The sequence below is a fragment of the Corvus kubaryi genome, unplaced genomic scaffold, assembly GCF_017639235.1.
Source record: "Corvus kubaryi isolate FWS band 111438036 unplaced genomic scaffold, C.kubaryi_AGA036_p1.0 37256, whole genome shotgun sequence".
In the NCBI taxonomy this organism is placed as follows: Eukaryota; Metazoa; Chordata; class Aves; order Passeriformes; family Corvidae; genus Corvus; species Corvus kubaryi.
This window is the reverse complement of record NW_024581076.1, coordinates 7,538,538-7,561,438: the sequence shown is the minus strand read 5'-3', so window position 1 is coordinate 7,561,438 and position 22,901 is coordinate 7,538,538. Positions and strand designations below refer to the sequence as shown.

Below are 22,901 nucleotides of genomic sequence, written 5' to 3'. Positions count from 1 at the left end.
TACCAGCTAGAAGTCAAGTCATCCATTTGTGCTTTCAAACCTTTAATTATCCTGGTGGCTAGTGAATCTTCTCCAGCAGAGCAGGAGAAAACGAACATGCATTACTTTTAGTACTTTAGTACTTTTAGTACTGTAAACATTTACAAATAGGCAGTCTGTCTTGAAAAAATGTACACATACCTGAGGTCTTAGGATGTCTGAGAAGTCATTTTTTATTGAGAGAAAAGAGTTTGGACAAAGATAGCATTAATTTGACTCAGTCTGGGTTTTACATCATTTCATCCTTCTTGAATTAAATGCCATACTCAAAGTATTTCCCTAGAGAAGTCTGAGATAAAGATAATCTTAAAGACTTTGAAGAGGAGAAGAGAGAATTGCATCAGATAGAGTTTTAGACCTCCCAAAGAAATGTAAGGTTTGTGCTAATAGCACAGTCTGCTTCCAAGAATATGGCAGATTTGATAAATGAAGCAACACTGATAACTACTGAGGTCTTGAAAATCAGCACATGCTTGATGACCTGCTTAAATGGTACTACAACCTCTGCAAAAGCTGTTTAAGGTGCAGCCAGGATGGCTGAAAACAGCTTTATCTCTAGTACAGAGGAATGTAGCATAGAGAAGTGGATGACCTTCTAGGTATGGGGTTTTCCTAGATTCAGATGCTGCAGAGAAGAAAATTTTAGTTCTAGTTGTGACCTTGCACTCTCTCTGAAGGTGCAGCAGTGACAGGCTTTGAAGGGAGGATTGAGAACACATACTTGAACTTTCTTTATAGAAGAAAAGTACAGAATTAGAGAATGGAATTTATAAACACTGGTAAAAAATGAAGGGTCATTACAACTCTGCTGTAATCAGGAAAACACTGGTTTTACACTCTCTAATAGCTCAAATTGAAATAAATATTTGTCAGTGTTACTCTCTTCACAGAGTTTCATACTGAATACAGCTTTTAGGATAACTCTTGAAAATTCTGAATGGAAAAGTGATCTTCTGAATTTCTGATGTAAATCTAATATTCTGAACAATCATCTGCTTGACATCCAGTTTAAAGGTAGTAAGACCTCTTTGCAAATACAGTATGTGTGTAAATTTAATTAATTCAATTAATTCACACTTCTGTTACCTTCTGCTGGTGCCCTTAACTACATCTCATCTGTTCAGTTTTCTGTGGATTTTCTATTAGGGGCTGTCAAAAACTGATTTTAAACATTCTGATCTACACAGCAATGTGCTGGGACTTCTGAGATTATCCTTGCCAGTTTTGTGTGTGATGCATTTTGCAACCTATTGAAAACTTAAAATATTACACAAATATTTTCTTAAATAATGTGTGCTTAGTTCAAAGTAAGTATGTTCTTTCGAATGGGGGAAATTCTAGATTTCTGAATTATTTTTTCAAATATTTTGAACTTACTGTGAATTTTTTAGAAACTAGTGTTGATGAAAATATTTAATTAGTAAATGGGAATACCAGAATTTATTTAAAATTTTCACTGGTTTTCTGAACAAGTGGCACAGCAGAACTGTTTTAGCTGTCTCTCTTCATCCAGTCTTTCCATATGTGATCTCTGTGTCAAATGGAAATGCTGTAGAAGAAAAATTCTGCCTAGGAAGAAAGTTTAAAAAAATAAGCAAGTCTATGAAAAATATGCCTGGCCACTGGAAAATATAGTGTGTTTTAAGACATTCAGGTTTTACACATGACATTGTCACAAGATCAGTGACTCCTACAGAAAACAAATGATTTGTTTAGAAGGGAAATCAGCAGCTTTATGGAGAAATAAATATAATTTTACAACTTAATTACAGTATAAACATTTCTTGTGGTTGCAATGACTTTGTTGTTATTGTTGTATTAATCTTACAGGACATATGGATATTTGTTTTGGTACCTCCTGGGACCTGCTAAATCCTCCGAGCATAACTCTGACCACTCTTCTAAAGAGCTTAACTTGTTAGCCATTTTTCATCTGTGTGACTAAATGTTTAATAAATAAAGAGAGGAAAAAAAGTAAAAAAAAAGAAAGAAAAGCTTTAAAGATATTCTGTTTTCTTTTTTTTAAGTTGTTATTCTCTGATTAATTTGCTGCTCTGGAAGTTTTATCTAATAGTGTTAGTTCACTGAAATAAAGTGAAAAGTTTCACACTTCCCAGATGCTGCTGAATGCTTTAGGAGGGTTGGTGGTGGTAGTCTTTTCTATGGCAACCTAATCAGTTAACTTCCCTTCACTTACAGCACCTTTTTAAGTACCAGACTCTGTGAGAACTGAGAAAATATCTTGATGTAGCATAGCTAATAATGGGGGTTAAAATCTGATAGAATTCTTGTAGATTAAAAAGTATATTGTGACATTCAGTTAGGGATTCCTTTTGTTTTCAATTTGGTTGTTTATGCAAAAGAACCTGGAGCATATGTATCTGTCCTTTCTTTTTTTCTTTTCAATTTGGGTGTCTTTATCTTGAAAAATTTGTTATAAATGGAGAAAAGCTCACAAAACCTTTTTCTAGGTTTTCAGGCTTCTGGGGAAAGAGTGATGCAATTAGCTCTGTAGTGTTCACATTATCACAGAAGGGAATTCTGACACTTTCTGAACACAGTTTTCCTGACATCTAGCATTCTTAGACATTTCTTCTTAAGCGAATAGTATGTTTTGAGGATTGCCTACTATTTGGGCTCTTATTTGTTTTAAAGAGTGATTTTTTAATTTTTTTTTTTTTTTTTTAATTTCAGAAGATTTATAACAAATGCTTGTAATGGCCTCTTCTATTTTGTTGGGGGGGTGGGTGGTTTTTGCTTGTTTTTTATTTTAAAAAAGCCCAACAAACTACAAACTGTAAAACTCCTAATTCCTTTACCAGGATTTACTGGTTTTTATGTGGTTTTGCTGTAGGAAGCCATCCTAAGAATATATTCAACTGGTGTGTTCACTGGTATAATGTACAGTGACTTGTAACACTGTTAAATACATGTGTGGATTAAAACAAGAGCCTTAAAGCACAACCGTGTAGATCTTGCTTTGCATGAAGAATAGATTAAGGGCTCCTGTCTCATTTGAGCAGTGGCCAGCAGAACTTTCTTCCAAGAACCATTGCATTTTTAAACTGCATTTTCTTTATGTCAAAGCCTTCCAAAAGGGAAATGCTGAAATTTGGATAAATTCATAACAGCTACAAGTTTTTTTTAGTCTTTGCAGGCTGACTAAATAGAAGCACTCATTTACAGAAACTGATGAGAGCTAGCATATATGATAATTGGATATTTAAGATTCTAACTTTTTTTTTCACTCTTTCATAGCATCATATAAGCATTTTTAGGTCTTAGGTACATGTCCTGTTTGCTTTGGTTTGAGTTCTGTTTACTCTTCAATACAGAAACATAGCTCTTAGTCCAGGAATATGAAGTCACAGGGTATTTCCAGTTGGAGAGTGCTTGTCTTTGGTGGAGAAGTAGTTGTAAGTCCGTAGGTTCTGCTGCTGCATGGTTGGTTTTGGTCAGTGCTGTGGTAGCCTGGTTGGCAGCTGAAGCACCAAGTGTTTTTCTTGTAATGTTGTCTCAGGGTCATGATGAAAATTCCCTGGCAGAGCAAGTACAAAGTACCTAGGTTAAAAATTAATGGGATTTGCATAATTATATTTGGCACACAGCGTGTTTCAGGGAGTGATACAGCAATCCAAGGCTCTTCCACATCTACTTTTGTTGGAGGCACCGTGCCATCAGCCACTGTTTAAAGCATTTTGGATGTGCAGACATGTTAAGAATAGTGCTTAAACAAGATGGATGTTCTGAAATGTGTTTCGAAAACACGCAAGTGACTGTGTTCTCTGATGACAGAGAGGCAGTTTCTTTCACAGTGTTTCCCTTGAAGCATCTACATTGTGTGTAAAACATCATGCTCGTGGAATGGCTTTGCAGGAGTACTTTTGGCACATTGTTGCAAATGTAGAGTATACAGAACCCTTGAAAGTGTGTGTAACCATTGACAGAGGCACTTTGAAGTTGTTTTAAAAAGCTTGTGAGACAAATTCTGGTATGTTTCTGGTGTTCTTTTCTTTTTCTTTTTTTTTTTTTTTTTTTTACTTTTCTCCTCCAATAATCACTAAACTCCCTCCTATCTTAATTCCCATTCCATTGTATTTACCACTTCTTGCTAAGCCTTTAAGCCTTTACACAGATCAGAGTAGCCATCTTGTTTCTAGTCCCTTTTATTCATACATGAACATGGATATATTTAAGTATGCACAACCACTAAATGCTAACACAATACATTTGTTTAATTACCAAAAAAACCCAAAAAAACCTCTTGAAAGTGTAACCACTTTGCTTTTTACTATGTCACTTGACTGTCTGCTGTGTCAAATCTAGCTCCCTTATCCTGAGTTTCATCTCTTTAAATTTCATCTGACTCTGTATTGCTTAGTTTACTTATTGGAAAATTGCCTCCCCTTTTTGTCATCTTCTCCCAGTCTTGGTTTTAAACATGCATTCCCTTAGGTTCTTCTGCTTAGGTCACTACGTCCAGCATTAAATATTTTCTCCTTTAAATTCTTCCATATGAGCACTGAGTTCAGGATTTATCTTGTTCAGAACAAAAGTTGTCTAGCATTCAACCACCTACTACTAAAGCAGTTAACTTTTTTTCCTGTCTGTACAGTTGTTGCAGGACCAAGCACTATGACAGTAAAAACCTTTTAAAGCTATAAATCATCAGGTAAATGTATGGCACCATGCAGCTGGCATGAGTTGGACTGCAAAACTTCCCACAGTTTGAGGTTGCACTTCTCAAACTCAGGCATATATACTTCTACTCAGTTTTAACTGCACACCCCTCCCATTTTGAAGGGTGTGCAGTTAAAACTGAATCTCGTGTAATAAATAGGTTATCTCTTGATGTAGTTCAGAACAGATGAAGTAGAGCTACTATCTGAGTTACCCAATCAAAATGAGCAGTTATTTGAAAGGGCATATGGTTTCCTTTGACAGCACAAGCACACTTAAGAGGTAAAGTCCTATCAACTTGAAAATCCTAAAGATCTGCAAACTCAGGGTAAGCAAAATCAGATGGATTAGAGGCTTTCCCAGCTCCTCCTGAGAAGGTGTGTTGAGTGACACTCCATACATCATTTGAATTGGGAAGGAGGAGATAAAGATACTATGGCATTTCAAAATGAGCTTCATCAGCAGGTCAAGGGAAGTGATTTCTGCCCCTCCACTCTCTTGTGAGACCCCATGTGGAGAATTGCATCCAGCTCTGGGGCCTCCAAGGTAAGAAGGACATGTATGCACTGGAGTGCCTCCAGTGGAGGGGGACAAAGATGATCAACCGGCTGGAGCGCCTCTCCTGTGAAGCAGCCTTCCAGTACCTAAAGGGGGCTTGCGCAAAAGCTGGAGAGGGACTTTTTACAGGGGCATCTGACAAGGGGTGATGGTTCTAAGATGAAAGAGGGCAGGTTTGGATTAGATATTAGGAAGAAATTCTTTCCTATGAGGGTGCTGAGGCAGCAGTACAGGTTGTCCAGAGAAGTTGTGGATGCTCCTTCCCTGAAAGTGGTCATGGCTAGCCTGGATGAGGCTTAGAGTAACCTGGTCTAGTTGGAGGTGTCTCTCCCCATGGCAGGGGATAGAAACTAGATGATTATACAGTCCCTTCCCACCCAACCCATTCTGTGTTTCTGTGATATTAGAGGCAAATAGTTAAGCACCGTGTATTGTTTAACATTCATACATAGTACCTTTCAAAAATATCTAGCTCCTCTTACTTTTAAAGATTAATGTATTTGTGTCTTCACATTTTAACTGCACTTTAATGTGAAGTGATTGACTGAGAAAGATCAGCGAGAAGTAGATACAACGCATTTTTCACCCAAGTCTACTGACTGTCAAGCACAATGTAATGAGCTCTCCCAGAAAGCTGTATGGACACGTTTCCTGGGTGTGTTGTCTTTGAGGCATCGATGTGGTCCCCCTGCCGCTCTGTATGTATTAGTACTTCTGCACCAGTGTGTTTGAGTGGTGTGTCAGCCTCAGTAGGGGAATGTGTAAGTAGGCTGGTGTGATAACTTGCAAGTAGAGGTGAAAATGTATGGTTTGTTAAATTAACTGGTTTCCTGGCTTGTTAGAGCTTGGGTACCTTATCTGCCTTTCTTATATTCTGTTAGGGGAAATGTGTTCATTTCCTGCTTTGTTTTAAGCTTATGTTTAAAAATGAGCTCTGCTAAGGCAGAAGTTCTAGAATTAAATGATGAAATCAAAAACCTTTATAAACTGAGTCTGTTTTCTGTATTATCCTCATGTTTGAGTTAGTTCTCCATTTGGTATGGGTGTTTGTAACAGTAGATCTGCTCTGTGTGCACAATTTAGTCTGAAATGCAAAGGGAGGGAGAGAAAAACTAAAACCAAAATTGTCAGATGTTTAGATGCAAATAAACTGCTCAGCTGCTGCTTCAAACATAACCATCACTAATTAATTCTGGTGCACAGAAGAACTGACTGAGCAGCTATTTGAAAGAAAGGAGGGGAATGGCACCTGTTAGGGCATAGAAAGGGCTTCATCTAATTTTTGAGTGTTTCTATTCAGCCATTAAGAGCAACCAGACACAGGACTTTGGCATTCTCATTCTTTTCTTGTCCTTATTTAACAGTCTGTTCTCTATCTCCGAAGTAGCTCCTGAGAAGGTATTTTTGATCTCTTGTCTTTTTCATATTTAGGAATTTCAAGACTGTTAGAGCTTTTCGTAATGTAGTTGTTTGTTTAGTTTCACACTGCTAAATGGTCACATAAATACATAGAATTGATTTCCAGAGAAATACGTTCTCTGTACGAGTCCTGTGCTTTTTTTTTTTTTTCCCTGGCTTACTTTATGTCCAGGCTAGCAGTTTGATTTGCAAGCTCAGAAAATATAATGCTGGAGAAAGTAATACAGATCGATTCACATCATCAGAACATTTTGGTTCTGATCTTTCTTTAACTTGGTGTTGGTTTTGGTAACTGGTGCATTTGATCAAGATACGGCTCACATTCTTTATTGTGAAAGTAAAAACTACATTTTCACATACTTACACAAGCTTTCTTAAATATTATGATCTTGAGCTTTCGGTAAGTCACATATTTCTGTCAAATGGATTTCTTGTCAAAACTCTTTTTCATCTATCAATTATTGCATCATATGAAACGTTGAAGCGTTCAGCTCTGAGCATTATTCCTCTGTGCATTCAGCATGCGTGCTGGGTGTGTTAACATGTGCAGCGGGGTTGGAGGTCGAGTTACATTTTCTGTTATTTTGATCATTTCAAAATGGATTGGGTTGAAATTGAGATGCAATAGTGACACTAGTTAACTGCAAAGTTTTCATCAGTCATACAGAAATTTGATACAGAGTTGCTAAATCCTTCTGTAGATCTAGTGTGGATTAATGGATCAAAACCTGAGGCTCCCAGAGATCCCGCTGGCACCAACTGGATTTTAATTACATCTCACACATTGGTTTAGTTTTAGCAGGTAAAATGAGTGTTACAAGTTAATTTTTTCAGATTAGAAGGAAAAAAATTATTGATTCTCTTTTCAGATGAGGGGGGGATAAAAGGTTTAAAATAGCTTAATTTTATTTTTTCCCAAGGAAAAAGGAAATGTGAAGGTATGTAGTTAATGGAAGAAAGAAAGGCAATGAAAGGATACCAAGAGACAAAATAAGTCAATTGCATGGAGAGGAGTAGAGTAAAGAAAGAAAAATTATGTTGGAAAAAATTAACTGGAAAGGGTCTTCTATTTTATAAGCAGAAAAGATTAAAACAGAAAACCTGAAAGGCACAAGCACATTAAAACACCAAATTCTGTGCAAAGGGAGAAAAAGTAAAATGAATGAAAGGGGAAGAGTTTAAATTGAAGAGAGAGATAAGTACATATGATATTTTTAAGTAATTTCTCTCTAATAATCAGCAGCATATATTTGAGTTTGTACAGAATGACTTCGATTTTTAATGGATACAAAATTAGTGTTGCCAAAAATTACATCACAGTGATCAGCAGTGTTACTCTAAACACAGGTAAGGGTTATCAAGGTTTTATTTATGTAACCCTTCATTTTTATTCAATGTTTTCTTTGAAAAAAAAAATTCAAAGCTACAGTAAATATAGGGGGTTTCTTTCACTTAAGCTTGCTATTTTTCATGCCAAAAAAAAAAAAAAAAAGCCAAAGATTGAACACCATGAATTCTTCAATAGCATCTTAAATTTAAGAGACTGAATGATAAACAGATTAATTATATCAACCTGAAAATTAATTGTCTGAAGTAATGTTGTTGCCCTTAGGTATTTCTCAGTGCAGGAAGCCAGGAAGAGGAAAGAACAGTCTTTGGTAATGCTTGTAGACACCAGTAGCTGGTCAGCTCCTGATCCATTACCATGTCAACTGCAGAGCATCCTCCTGTAGCCCTTTTCATGTCATTCAATTCTAATTTACCATCAGCTTTCATAGCTTTACCATGCACATTCTGAAATTGGCACTGGAGGCTTGACATAAAACCACAAAGGCAACTAAATTCCAAGTTAAAGCTGAAATTCCATTCTCAGTTCTCTTGGTTGTGGGCGTGCTGTGGAGCACGCAGGAACACCCAGTGTTTGAAGCCTGGGCTGGACCCACACGCAGGAGAACAAGCTGAGAGTGGAGTTTCAGCCCAAGCCTTACCATTAATGCCACATAGCTCTTTGTGGTTTGAAGTCAATCCCAGAGTTATTTTAAACTTGCTTACAAGAATCTTGTGGTAATAGTAATAGATTCTTCTCACCCATTGTGCCTCCTAAATTTGAATTTTTGTATCCATCTTGCTTTGAGTTTGCACTCTTGGAAGCTGCTGAGGTGTTAGATTACAGATACCTTAATATCTGAGGTTCAGCCTTAAATACGTAATTTTTTCTTACAGTATACCCGTCTTCACTTGAAACTCATTTTGTGGAATAGAATTGAAGAGGAGAACTCTTCTTTTTGCCCAGTGCATGCATTTTTATGAGCAAAATGAGCTTTCACAGTGTTTTTAAAAATGTCAGGAATGTCAAATGTTTTTTTATCTGAAGGACTCATTGGATGACTCAGGAAAAACTACTTGGAAATTAGTCAGGATTTAACTGAAGTGGGAAGGATACTGAACTGTGGAGAGAGAGCTTGCTCCCCTCTGCACTTTTTAGATTGGTACTTCAAAAGAAGATCAATCTTAATTTTAAGTGATTGAATCAGCCTTTTCTTCAAAACATAGTTTTTATTTAATCTTTGGTTAGGTGCTTGGAATAGTGATTAGAATAGTTATTCAAACATTTATCTCTTTGAAGAACAAATGGCAGTTATGCTTATAATTTGTTTTTTCAAAAATAAGAGCTTTCTTCTTCTTCCCATGTATTTCCATCCCTTACCAGCTGTCTTTGCTGGGTCTGACATCCCTGCTTATTGAAGATTGGAGAGAGATGTATTGGTGAAGAGGGAGGGATACAGCTTTTAAACAAGGTGGTGGCTGCTCTACCTGAGCTTGTGCTCATGTCCTGAAGGGTGCTCTTTGCAGATGACAAGTTTCTTCAACAGTGACAGGATGTCAGGAATTTTGCAAAAGCTTTGAAAAAATGTAGAAGATGGCACAGCTGATATATTTCATCGTGTTCCATCCTTATTTGTGCTAGTTTTGAAGCTGGCATTCATAAGAAGTTAGCCAAGGCTATTTTGCAAATCAGGGATGCCAGATTCACAAAAAGAAGGGGGTTTGATGAGTCCATAATCACATGTTATTGTAACTGTGATGGGAATAGGTTCCTTTCCAAATACAAGGCACTCTTCAGAATTAATATTTGAACATCACAGAATCACCAAATATGCTGAGTTTGAAGGGGCCCAATCGGGAATTGAATGAATCAGGGTCATCCAGTCCAACTCCTGTCCCTGCACAGGACACCCCAAGAGTCACACCATGTGCCTGAGAGTGTTATCCAAATGCTTCTTGACCTCTGTCAGGCTGGTGCAGTGACCACTTCCCTGGGGAGCCTGTTCCAGTGCCCAAACACCCTCTGGGTGAAGAACCTTTTTCTAATACCCAACCTAAACCTCCCCTGACACAGCTTCAGGCCATTCCCTCAGGTCCTGACACTGGGCACCGCAAACAAATCAGTGCCTGCCTCTTCTCTTACCCTCATGAGGAAGCTGTAACTGCAATGAGGTTTCCCCTCAGTCTCCTCCAGGCTGAACACACCAAGTGACCTCAGCTACTCCACATATGACTTCTCCTCAAGGCCCTTCACCATCTTTGTTGCCCTCCTTTGGACACTCTCTTAACAGCATAATGTCTTTCTTGCATCGTGGTGACCAAAACTGGTACCTATGTATTTCAGTTAAAATCACAGATTGCTGAAATTCAATGCTCTGCTATCAGTAACAAGTTTAGCTTTAGACAGAATTCAGATAAATGCTGCAAGACTTAAGAAACTTGAAAATCCACTTGGTTTGAAGATGCTGTAGAATTCGCTTTTTACTTCTTATCTAAACTTTTTTATTTTGTATTTGTGCAGAAAGATTGCTTTTCATTACATAATTTTGGTTAAAGGACAACTGTGAAACCATTTTCCACTTTTTAAAAAAATTTGCTGGTGGGCAAAAATTGTTTATGTTACTATGAGAAGGAGATGATTTTAGAAAGAATGCAGCATGTTAATACCCAGCAACCATGAGCTATTCATTTGAGATTTGGAGCATTTGTTGAGTCTTGTTAACTAAGCAATTACAGAGTCACTTGTCCCGTAAAGTTTTAAAAGTATGAAGCTACATTTCTTGCTACATTTGATTTATTTTTAAGCAGCATTTTCCAGAACATGCAGGTCTGAACAGCAGCAGTGCACTCGTGTTACAGGCCATGATAGAGCTATATACTGTAAGAAGCTTAAAGCAGTTCTGTCTAAACCAAAGCAAGTCTTGGCTTCAGATACTTAGAGGTAGCCCACATTTTCCTTGCATATCAGAATATGACTGTTTTAAATCTAAATTATGAGTATTTTGGGTTTTTTTCTTGTTGTTGGTTCCCTCCCACCCTTCACTGAAACCTGAGGTTTGAGGCAAACGTTACATTACAGGAAACTAAAATTGACTATAACAGGTGCTTGTAGCCTATCATGCAGTGAAGTATTTTAACAAGTTCTTAATGCTAACACAGAGGTGCAAGGTGTGGGATTAAATGGCAAATTGAAGCCTTCTATTTAGAATTATAGTACAGTATAATATAATATTATGATGCTAATTGCTGTTCCATGATTAATGTTCAAATACACAGTGTGAGTTCTGAATTTTAGAGTTTCTCCTTTTCCTGTTATCACTTACCATCTCTGAAATCCTAAAGTGTAAATATCTCAGTTTCACTGTGTCTGTATCCTCCCTTGCTGCCATTAAGTGCTGGTGCTACTCATCAGAGTGTTGTCAACTTTCATGGTTTTGATCCTGAGTCTCTCAATATTTACAAGGAGAGGGTGAAGTTGGAAATTTTTTGTTTGCTTGACTAGTTTGGTTTTGTTTGCTTGACTAGTTTGCTTGACTTTGGGTTTGGTGATACAATCTGTGACTCTCTTATTGGAGTTTTCATTGCTTTTCCCATCTCTGACTTCTCTGAAAGACAGGCTCATACTTAAACTAGAAGATCATTATTTTCTCATCTTAGTAGTTGCTCCACAGTTTGATAGTTAACTTCAGGAATGGGTCATTTGCATGGATACACTGGACATTTCAGCCTTTACTGAGCCAGCCACTAACCTGGCAAAATACTATTTACTGTTTGGTGGGTTTAGGTTTTTTTTGAGTTAGTGAGCTGAATTTGGCTCAGTAAGAGTCCAACAAGTAGCAGAGCTGGCAAACAAGGAGGTGCAGGACCATATAGCCAAGAGCAGGGGAGTGGGGAAGCAGGAGCAGCCTTTGGTGACATCCAGCCATTAATTTGGCTTGCCTGTGTTACTAAAGCATGCTCTCAGTGAAGGCAAAAAATACTTTGACATGATATATAAGCATGTCATTCTTTAAGACTGTGCCATAAAGGTTTTAATTGCTGGTAGCTTTTTGTTGTGGCTACCCGCAAAGTACCGAGGTTAATCAAGATTGGGTATTGGATTTTTTTCTAATTACAGCTTTGGTCTACAAATGCAGTGGACTTTTTTTCTTTTTCAGAAGGCAGATGTCATTCGTGCAGAAGTGGATGAAAGACTGTCGCTTCGAAAGCACCGCTTCATGCATTTTGCATCACTGGAGTATGAAGGAGAACATTACATGACACCAAGAGATTTCTTGTTCTCAGTAATGTTTGATCAAGTTGAACGTAAGTTGTTTTCTCGTCATTGTATTTGTGAAGGAAAAGAAAGTTGCAGATCCCCTTAGACATGTCATTTGCAAATCACTGGGATAAGATCCTTTATGTTACCTAAATCAGCAGAAGCCAACTTATAAATGTTGCCCATATGGATTCCACAGACAGCACTACCCTTTACACAAGTGAAGTGAGGCTGATGATTTAGAAATCTGGTGACTTGATGATGACATCTCTGCATAATTTTCATGTCTGATCAGTATGTAGTTCCTCAATTACTGACGTGCCACAGAAAATAGAATGAGTGTAATGTAATACTGTTCATACCATTTCTGGCCCTGTTATCTTCTATCCACTTCACCAGTGAGTAATTCTGTGACCTGTTTTCTTAGAAGAGGCAGTGGTGGGAGTGAGTTGAAGGAGAGTAATAAAGTACAGAGTTCAGTTCTACATTTTTGGTTTCAAATCTTTGATTTTTACAAAACCTAGTTAAGAACAAATTAAAATCGTAAGTGTATTTTCAAGAAGTACTTTTAAAAGCATACTTTCTGAGAAGAAGGTAGGAACAGCACACAAATAAAAAGTGCATAGTTTGTTGTTCTTTTCTGCAGGTTTTCTGGCTTCATTAATTCTTCCCCATTTCTTAAGCTTCTTTTGTCTTTGTATCATCTTCTGTTATTTCCGTACTTTTTTTAATTATATATGCTTTTTTCCTCAAAAAATTTGGGTTTTACAGTTTTCACAAGATTTTACTTTTGCTTTTGAAAGGTTAAGTTTTACAGTTTCCAGAGAGGATTGTCACTTAGAGGACAATTACTCTGTTAATTCATCTGCTGAGGGAAAGAGAGAGAAATCCCAGCTTTAATAGTTGCTTGCTGCAATCTGCACCTGCTGACCAGGAGAGCATGTTGTCTAACAAAAGGCATTCAAAGCCTGGGATGCTCTGCCCACCTACCAGCAAATGTTGTAGTGACTTGGGAGTACTGAACTGGAAATACAAAAAGGAATTCAAGGTCCTGTGAAAGGGTTTGAGAGACAGGGAGGAAGAAGGAGACCAGAATGTGCTTTGGTTCAAGCTTGTCAAAAACCTAGGGCAGAAAAGAGCTCCAAGTAGTCAAAGAGTAGGACACAAGTATTTATAATAAAAGAAGTTTTCCTGTAACTGCCAAAAATCTATAGGTGATAAGGATACATGGATTCACTGCTGACACACAGCTTCTAATATTACACAAAGCTGAATATAAATCCTTAGAAGGACTTTATGACCTTGAGAGTCATGGAGATTTTTAAAAGACTGTTTTTTAATATATGGGTGTTAGACTTCTTTCCCCTTCAAAACTTAAGCCATTAAGCTAAAAACCTTAAAGGGATCTTATTTTGAGTTTTTCAGCCTGAAAGACGGTGAATACAGAAACTTTTAGTTTTGAAGGTGTGGTTTTCAGACAGTTGTCTCTGAAAACAAGGTTAGAGAGATGAGTGTTTTTCAGTCCTAGCAGTTCATACATATTAACTGGTTACTCCAAGTATGATAGTATACATGCAGATTTTTAATGAAGTGGTATGCAGTGGTATTTATTTGTAATGCAGCCAAGTTAATTTCAGTTGCTTTGTTAATATGAGTAGGAAACAGCATTAAACAGAAACGAATAAATAATGACAAGAAAAAAATCTTTGCTCTAATGACTGTTTAGCATTTCAAATTGAGGTCAGGCTTGCAGCAGTAGCATCATAGATGCCTGATAGAAAAGTGTTGATACTTGAATCTAATGTTCTTAAATTTTTTTTTTAACCATCATTGGTATGGATTCTTTGGCCAGTAGCATAAACACAGTGGTAAGCAATTCTCTTGATTTCTCTTGCTTGGGATTTTACATTTCCATGTGACTTAGAACAGACATAGAATGCAGACTAGCAGAGAAATATGGCACTTGAAGTATTTTAAAGGCAGTGGTTTATTCATTGTGTTTAGAAGAGTTTCATATGAGGAAGATAAACAGACCTATTTCAAGTGTCTATCCTGGTATATTCAGAGTAGGTCAAGATAGTGAACTTAATAACAAAGCAGCAACTATTTTGGAAGCTTTATATTATAAAATAATTCTCTTTCACCCTGAACAGTGCCTTTAGAAAGGAGAATGGCACCACCACTTATCCTAGAAAGCCTTTCACTTACTGCATACTTAGATGCAATTTTAACATGTGATCCTGCATACAAATGGTGAGTCTTATAATGCTGAACTTCAGGCTGTAATGATTTGGTTATTTTTGATTAATTTTTGATTAATTACTAATAATTAAAAAGCCCAAATTGCTCAGGAGAATCTGAAGCACCCTGACAGTAACCATTCATCTTCATAAATATTTGCTTGGAGTTTTCCAATTTAATGCTGTTTATACTAATATGGAAGACTTTGGGCTGTTCTAAAGTTTTGTTTCTGCTATTCTTTTTACAGACAATATGCAGAAACATATGACCAGCTTCACGAGCAGTTTAGTTGTGTACATCAAGCAATATTGCTGAGGTTGATCTGTCCCTGTTCAGAGATAAATACTCCCACAAGGAAAAAAGGCAAGCAAAAAGAGGGATGAGAAACAGTTATGAATTGTGAATAGGAGACCTTGGCCAGCAGCCTTAGGGTTTTTTGCTCATGGGTGGTTGTCACTGGAGAATTACTTTGAAATCTTCTGTTAGTTTTTAAACATAATCGAATTTAGTAGAAAGTGAATGTGGTATTGTGTAAACCAGATGAGTTGTTGGTGCTAGCATTAGAAAATACCAAAATATTTCAGCTATGTGCAGATTGTCAAGTGAATTCCTGTTCACAGTTGGGTGGAATTTATTACTGAAGCAAAAATCTTAGGTGTGCCCTTTGACAAGGTTGCAAAACATGCAATAAATTATGATTTATTATAGAACACTTTACCAGATAAGAAAACAGATGAACTGTACTGCAAATATATCAGCTGTCATCCAGCCTAAGTGATCTTGAACCCTGCCTGGTAGACCTTAGTTCACTACCTCTGGTCATTTGTTTCCTGATGCATGGGTTTCTCTATTACTCATTTTCTTTAAGGTAGGCAAAAGTTGTGAAATACCGGCATTCCTGTTAATTAAATCACACCTTCAAAGTTATTTACTGTCAGGGTGATAATGAAGAGAAATATTTACAGTACTGCCATGTAAGGAGAATCAGCTGATAACAAATGCAGAATTTCCTGACAGACTTTTTGTTCTGCATATTGACAAAACAAACAGCTCTTTAAAGGAATAAAGACACCATCCAAAAAAAAAATTTGCTTGCTTTTAGAGGCAGTGCTTCACACCAAATTACTCTGTAAATATGTACCTAGTTGTGTTGCTGTTAGTTATTTTATGAAAGGAAGCAGCCACCTCTTTATAAACAGTGGCAAACAGTAAATGAGATGTGGTAGTGTGACACAGCATTTGTGCCAGTGTAAACTAATGACAGCATTTTTTTCTACTAGTTAGTGCAGTGCATACTAAATGCACCATTGCGGATTTTGGATTCATGGCTATATGCCATGTAATCTTGTGTTTAAACTATGTTACCACAGGGATGTGTGGCAAACCATTGCAAAACCAGCCAAGTTTTTCTGGGTAATCTGTGGGGTGTTCATGTAAATCGTCATACCTGATGCAATGATAGTTTAGTGAGAAAGTATTCTCTGTTACTGTTCTTATTGTAATGTAAAAATACTTCACAATGTGTAGTAATATCCAATACAAATAGTATAAACTTGTTATGTTGCATCGGAAATTCTAGCACTTTTAAGATAACAGGTATGGGAAGGATTAAACTGTGATGATTTACACTGAATTTTCATTGCAATGCAGGAGCATATTTGAGATGTAAAACTTGTGTCTTACACAATTGTGCATACTTGAGCTCATACTCCAGATTAGACAACTAATACGGTGTTAGAGCTCCATGGAAATACCATCTCTGATGTGCTGTTGCAGAATGTATAAGAAAATCTGTGTTAATTTTTGAAAAGGACTGCAAGACTCCTTCAGGAAATTAAGATTTTGCAATGCATTGACTCTGAACTGTGCTTATGTTCATTTTTTTTCTAGAGAAGGTTATTCTATTCCTCTTCCAGGTAGAAGACAAGCCTTCAGGTTGCCTTGTCTGATAACAATTGACACCTGCTAAGTAAAGACTTGTGTGTCTGCTCAATCTAGATTTAATGTGTTGTAGCATCTTCATTCATTCAGCTGTAGTGAAAGAGATTTTTCTGTGTTCTACAGTACCAGGGTACCAGAGGGAATACTTCCATGGCAGAGTCCTTTCTGTCAGTGAGGATTAGTGTATTCTAAGTTTCCTTGGAGAAGTTGTTCAAGCTTTCTGAGTTGGCGCAAAGTTATGGTGTGTTTGCAGGCTTGATAATAGGACAGGCGGCTTCATGTCACAGCACCAGCATGGTCATGGCTGTGAGGGAATCTGAGGAAAGGACACAGTGCAAGGCTGTGGTGGCTAAAAAATTGACTTCTCCATTGTCCTTCGTTGAGGTCAGTGCTGGTGCAGTCAGTGGTATTAGGAGAGCGAGGAGGGACCAGCTGGTAGATGAGCACTTCGGAATGAGCTGAGTCAGTCTTTTTATTTTTGGGTCTTGAGTTTTTTGCCTTTGACGGGAGTTCAGACGCCTATGCTTTAGTGTCTTCATTTTGACCTGAATTTCATATGCGATAACTAATCAGACTAATATGAGTCATGCATCAGTGTCAGATCTGAAATCTAGGATTCAAAGAGTGAGATTGAAGCTTGTCTAACTGGAGAAGCTTCACATGGGGAGTAGGGATTGAAGTGTTATATGGGGAGCCATTGATACAGCTGGGAACTGAATTCAATCCTCTCAAATTTCTAATGTGTTAACAAAGAAAGTGTTTTCTGTCTATCTGTGCATTTAGTGGTTTTTTAGTACAGATATGTCATTGTTGCTCAAATTCCCCAAACAGAGTAGAGAGCTCTGCAAGCTGGGTATGCAGAACAAGGATGACCCCTTGCCCAGTGCTAGATGGAAGGCAAAGTGAAGATAACCCAAAGAAATAACATGATGGTTTAACATCATTATAGTAATCTCTTCTGAATTTTATAAAATGAAACAAAATCAGCCATTTCTAACCAAAGCTTCTTAGTCATCATTGTTTACTCACTTCTTAAAGTGGGGTTGTGAGTAAAGGAAAATAATATTCCTGTTAAGGAATTGCACACACAAGCAAAGATAAACATTGATTGCTGAAAATTTATGCCTTGTAACTATTCCATACTGTGGATTTTTCGTCTTCAGCTATCCTTCATCACCCAGAAAAGCATTAGCAAATCCTACCACAACCCTTTCAAAGTCTGCAAAGTAACATACTTTTACTTTGCCTTAAGTGTCCGAGTAGAACAATAAAATTGGTGTTCTGCATAAAATAATATATTGTTTTGGGTCAAATGTTATGCCTCAGCCAATTGTTGGTAAATAGATAAGCTAAATAAGGGAGTTTTTTGTTTCTTCTTTTGTCCTCAGCAATTAGATGTTAACCCTGATAACTAAAGTACATAGGCTGTGTGTTTATTAGAAACAAATTTGACGGTAAATAGTTCTTTGTTTAGAAATATGGCAGAAATTACTATAATCTTGATAATGTGTATTTATGTCTGGACAAATGTTTTGTTGTGAACTCAAAATAAACACTAATGCACTTTCATGATGGTTGCATCACAAGGTATTACACAACAGAATCAAAGATGGGATTCTTGAGGAGAAATGGCTTGTTCCCTCCTGCAGCATTCGAGTCTGCTCTGTTGGCCAGGCTACTATTTTGGTGTGTTAACCACTGGCCACTGCACCAACTTACTTGTTTGCTCCCATTTTTCAGAAGAATGTCTTTGGTTGAGAGTCTAAAAAACAGCTGCGAGGGGAGCAGCGCTGAGAGCAGAGGTGTTAGGTGAGTGCTGGCTTCCAGCGCTGTAGCCCTGCAGCTGCAGCAGCAAGGAAGCGTGCACGGTCAGATGGGAGAGCAGGAGGAAAGGGAACCATGAAGCAAAATCACTTAAAAAGAAGCGTGTCTTTTTTTTTGCTCCAGTTCTATTTCCAAGCCTTCAACCATCTTGAAGGTACCTGAGATACATTCCTTGTACAGTCAAATAGGAAAATATATTTTTGATCCTTAAATTTATACTGACATTGCATTAATTACATTTGTATGTTTGTGGCTATATCTGTGTGAGACAATAGTAAGGTTATACTGAGCTGGTGCCTCTGTTGTGATTGATTCCTATTTCTCTCTTTGTGGCATTGATGACTGGCTGAAGAGTGATGCAGATTGAGAGTTCTTACCTTGATTGGCTGCAATGCTACTGTTTAGGTAAAAACTTTGGCAAGGTGTCCTGATTTGAAAATACATTACTAGCTATTTAGCTTTCTGAAAAACAGTTCAATGAGAAGATAAATTAGAGCTTCTCAATGAATGAAAGCAATTTTTAAAAACTCAGCAGAAAAATAGTACCAATAATAAAAGCAATCAAGCTTCAGCAGAGTTCTGAGCAAGAGGCAAGTGGTCTCAATGCACATCTTGAAGGATTTGGTTATTTAAAGTGTGAAAGTTATTGGTTATTTAATGGCATCTGAATGGAAAACAGATTCCTTGAAACGAATGAAAATATATTGTGCACATACAGAATACTTTTAGTGCAAGTAATGGAAAGATCTGGTTATTAATAACAGGAGTCTGCTTGTTGTATAAACATCGTCTGCCTTAGAATTTCAGAAGTCTTGCAACAGTTTCTGCTTTAGTCAAGTATTCCAGTTTTGTGACATGCTAATGTGATACTTAAAATACCTAACAGAGAAGTCACTTTTTTTAAACATATGGGCACATTTCAAGAGCTCATACAATCATTCTTGGTCTCTAAATATTTTTCCTATCTTTAAAGATTTTTTTTATTCTTTTAGAACACCACACGCTTTTTCAACTACTTTTATTACACACTGTCAACATACCACAGAAAATATCTCTGGGATTTGTTCTCCCACAGGTTCCGAAAACTTTTTGACAGATTACTTCAGTATTATTTTTTTAATAACTCAGTGGAACTTAATCAGTTCTGAAACATCCTGCTTAACTGACAATTAAGTCTTAACAGATGTAGCGTGAAAATCAGACTCAATGAATTTTTTCACTCTTAAATGTATTTTAATTTCTTGCAACATATGTCCTCAACACAGACAGGTATTGGTTTATCCCTCAGAAGTACAATCTGGTTTTAAAATTCCTTGGCTTGCATTCAGATATTTAAGAACTGATGAGGATCTGCAGTCTGTTGGCAGACAATAGAAGGTGCCAGGAGTGCAGGTCAGGCTCCTGCCAAAATCTAGCACACGTTCTAGCCTCATATTTTAAGTTGTTTGTAACTCTTTTGGTGCTGATGGTTCCATGCTTTTCCTTAGGCCAATGCTGAATTTTTATCATATTAGTCATATGATTTATCCTATTTTGAGTAACCTTGATACAGACTACTATTTTTCCCCTGCTTGTTCTCATCAGAAATGTTACATTATGAGTTTTTTTAAAATGCCTAGAGTAGAGCCACAGAGTATAAATCACTTTTCTTCTAGGCAGTAGCAGCAGGCAAGGTGTGCAGCCTGCTTTCATAGGTGAGAGGACTTGTCCTTACTTGCCAAACAGCTGGCGTCTCCAGGGGCACCTTTGAGAAGTTCCATTGCTCCCTGTTTGGAGAACACTGGCATCGATTCCCTAAGGGAGAAACTGGCCAGGTTATGCTCTGTTTTTCACTCCCCAACCTTGCACCTGCAGTGGGTTATAGCATCAATCGTGCTCAGTAGCCTTCCTCATCTGCTGTGAAACAAAAGCAAAGACCGAGTTCAAAGACTTTTTTCCATGTGTAAAACACACAGGTTCCTCTTGTTAGAGCCACCTGCTTATGTGGCAGTGCCCTCCCTTGGGTTGCCAGCTTCGTTACTGCAGAGGAGAATGCAGATGAGACTGTTCTTAGTAATCAAACCAGTCTTCCAGTGTTGTCCAGTCCCTCAGAGAGCTCAGGTCCTCACACCACCATCCATAAGGCTGGCAAGCACCTGATTATTCTGATGGTTATGTCTTTTTTTAAAAATCTTTCCTCTCAGACCTGGAAAAGCCTGAAAGTGAAAGGATTTTACAGACACAGCTAACAGAAAAATACCACATTTTCCAACAAATCCTGCCTTGGTTCTTACCAGACAAAAAGTAGTTCAGCATTACTAGTAGGTCCAAATCCATCCTACCTGGCCACTCTTGTTTTTTCTAGCTGCTTTTTTCAGCTGATCAGTATACATAAAATGCCAGTGTCCAGGAACTTTGTTCACCAAGAGTTGCAATCGTACTTGGCTTAATAAAAATTTTGAAATGGGCTCCTTGCATGGAATTTAAATAGAAGACATGGCCAAGACAGCTACCTTTTGATGTTATCCAGTTTAATCCAGTTGTCTTTCAGGACTGATGTTTGAAGTCTTCAGAATGATACAGCTTGTTTTCCCAGGTGCCAGCCTTCTTTTCGAGTCTTGAACGCGTGTCCTTTGTGCCAATACCTCTGATACTTCTGGAACTGCTGAGACAGTGAAATCTTGCTGCTGCATCGGTATTGACAAGTGCTTAGTAAGTCACATATCCCACCACAGAAACTGCCAGTTCCAGAAAACGGAGGACTTTTCCTCCTTTTTTTAACTCTCCAAATGTTTTTTGTTTCATTTTTGATTCTCCTCGGGAAGGGGTGTGCATCTGTTTGTGTGTCACCCACACCCGGGCAATAGCATTTATTTCCTTTCTGTGGATTTGTTGGTGATACAGAATGTGAGAGCTTCCTTTTGTTTCACTGTCAGTTTCTTGGGAAAAAGTATAAAACCTAATGCTCAAAAATGTCATCTGCTTCTCTGGCTTTCTTTGAACTGGCTAAGGAGAGACATTTTTTGCCATCTGTATGGTGGTAAAGGCAGTCTCTACTGCTGAAAAAGTGAGCAGGTCTTTTAAACCAGTATGGTCATTTTAAAAGTACACTGGGCAACATAAATTACACTTTCACTAGAAGAAAGCTGTCCATTGTTTGCTTTTCATTTGTACCAAATTTGAGAACTATAAAAAGCCCATTTAAAATCCGATTCATCATTTCAATTTCTTTCCTCTGCAGCTAAAATAAATGCTCATTTCAAGAGGACAGTAGTTATTCTTTATGTCCAGTATTTCTGTAAAGAGAAGAAAGGATATCTGTTTAGCCAAACCATTGTAAGAAGACTCATATTTATTGCCACTGCTCCCCTAAGTTAACATGTAATATCTTGTAATGTGTTTTTATGGATTTGTATCCTCTGTTAGGGAAATACTTCATGGCTTAGTACTTGTCTTAAGCATTTCATAGCTAAGTGTTTCAAAATTTATCATATATGTTCTAAAAGTCAGCTCCTATTTCAGCAGTTTACAAACTTAAAATATAGACCTCATACACTTTTTTCATACTCAATTTAAAATCATTTTTAACCACTGCTTATACTGGAAAACTGTAACACGAAATCTCCTCTGTTGCTTAAAAACTCTGCTGATATCCACACTAAAAGTAGTCACTGTCTGTTTAAACCCTCTTGCTCTTGGGCTAACATTTCCCATTTCCTAAAATAGTGGATTTTTTTCTTTTGAACCTTAGGTCTGTGATACATTATAGATAATTAAGTTACCACTCAGCATTGGTCTTGTTAGGTTAAGCAAACCTGAGTTTATTTTTATCTCCTCTGTCTGGGTGAGGCCATCCATTCCACAGCTTCATGTAGGTATCTTTATTCCATGCTTTTCTGAGTCTGATTTATCTGTGTAAAGCCAGCGTCATTCCCTGGCTCACTCCGCTAGCAACCCCTGCGGTCTAAGGGATGGAACAAGGATTGAAGTCAGGAACTTCTTGAATTAATACTGTTGCTGAAACATCTGAAATGTCAAAGTGCAGCTTTAGTTAAGGAGAAAAATGGTACGAAGCAATGCTCATTTGAGCAAAATGCTGAAATGCGTGTATTCTGTGCTCCACTCGCAGTCAGTACCTGCAGAACAGCTTCCAGCATCACAGGTGCTTTGGTCCTCATTTGTACTTCCCATGTGTCTGCCAGGCTGAGGATACGGCGGTAGAGCAAATTATTTTCTGTATTCTTAGGTGGGGAAATTTTTGACATAATCATTGTATGGCAATTAAAATGGAAAAAGAGAGATCTGACAAATAATGTCCTTTTAGGAGGTCCTGTACAGTCAAGGACCCTCAGATAAGGTACACTTTTTCTCAGGAAAAGGAAAAAACTACATTTTTTCAGTCCACAATTGCTCTTGGAGGAGAAATTAGTTTTGTCAGAGAAGCTGAGAATGGCAGGAAGGAGACAACAAGGATAATTGGAAGTGGTGGACACAGAAGCCCAGTATACTGAAGGCTGCTGCAAGTTAAATGAGACATTAGCGGGAATTTTGATGTAAAGTGTATTTCTGCATTTGCATTTGCCTCCTTCATTATATTTACTGAATAAATATTTCTGTTCTATTTCTGTTTTGACCT

At 37.5% G+C, this 22,901-nt stretch overlaps 1 protein-coding gene across 3 annotated transcripts in view; it reads left to right on the top strand.

Moving 5' to 3' along the window:
• Positions 1-22,901, top strand: part of MICU2 (mitochondrial calcium uptake 2) — a 142,435-nt gene that overhangs the window by 64,644 nt on the left and 54,890 nt on the right. For all 3 annotated transcript variants that reach the window (XR_006015339.1, XR_006015338.1, XM_042023954.1), the window contains exon 2: positions 12,180-12,327. Coding sequence is in view for 1 of the 3 variants with exons in the window: in XM_042023954.1 (XP_041879888.1) it covers positions 12,180-12,327 (148 nt within the window). In the remaining 2 variants the exon portion in view is untranslated. The remainder of the gene's footprint in view (positions 1-12,179; positions 12,328-22,901) is intronic.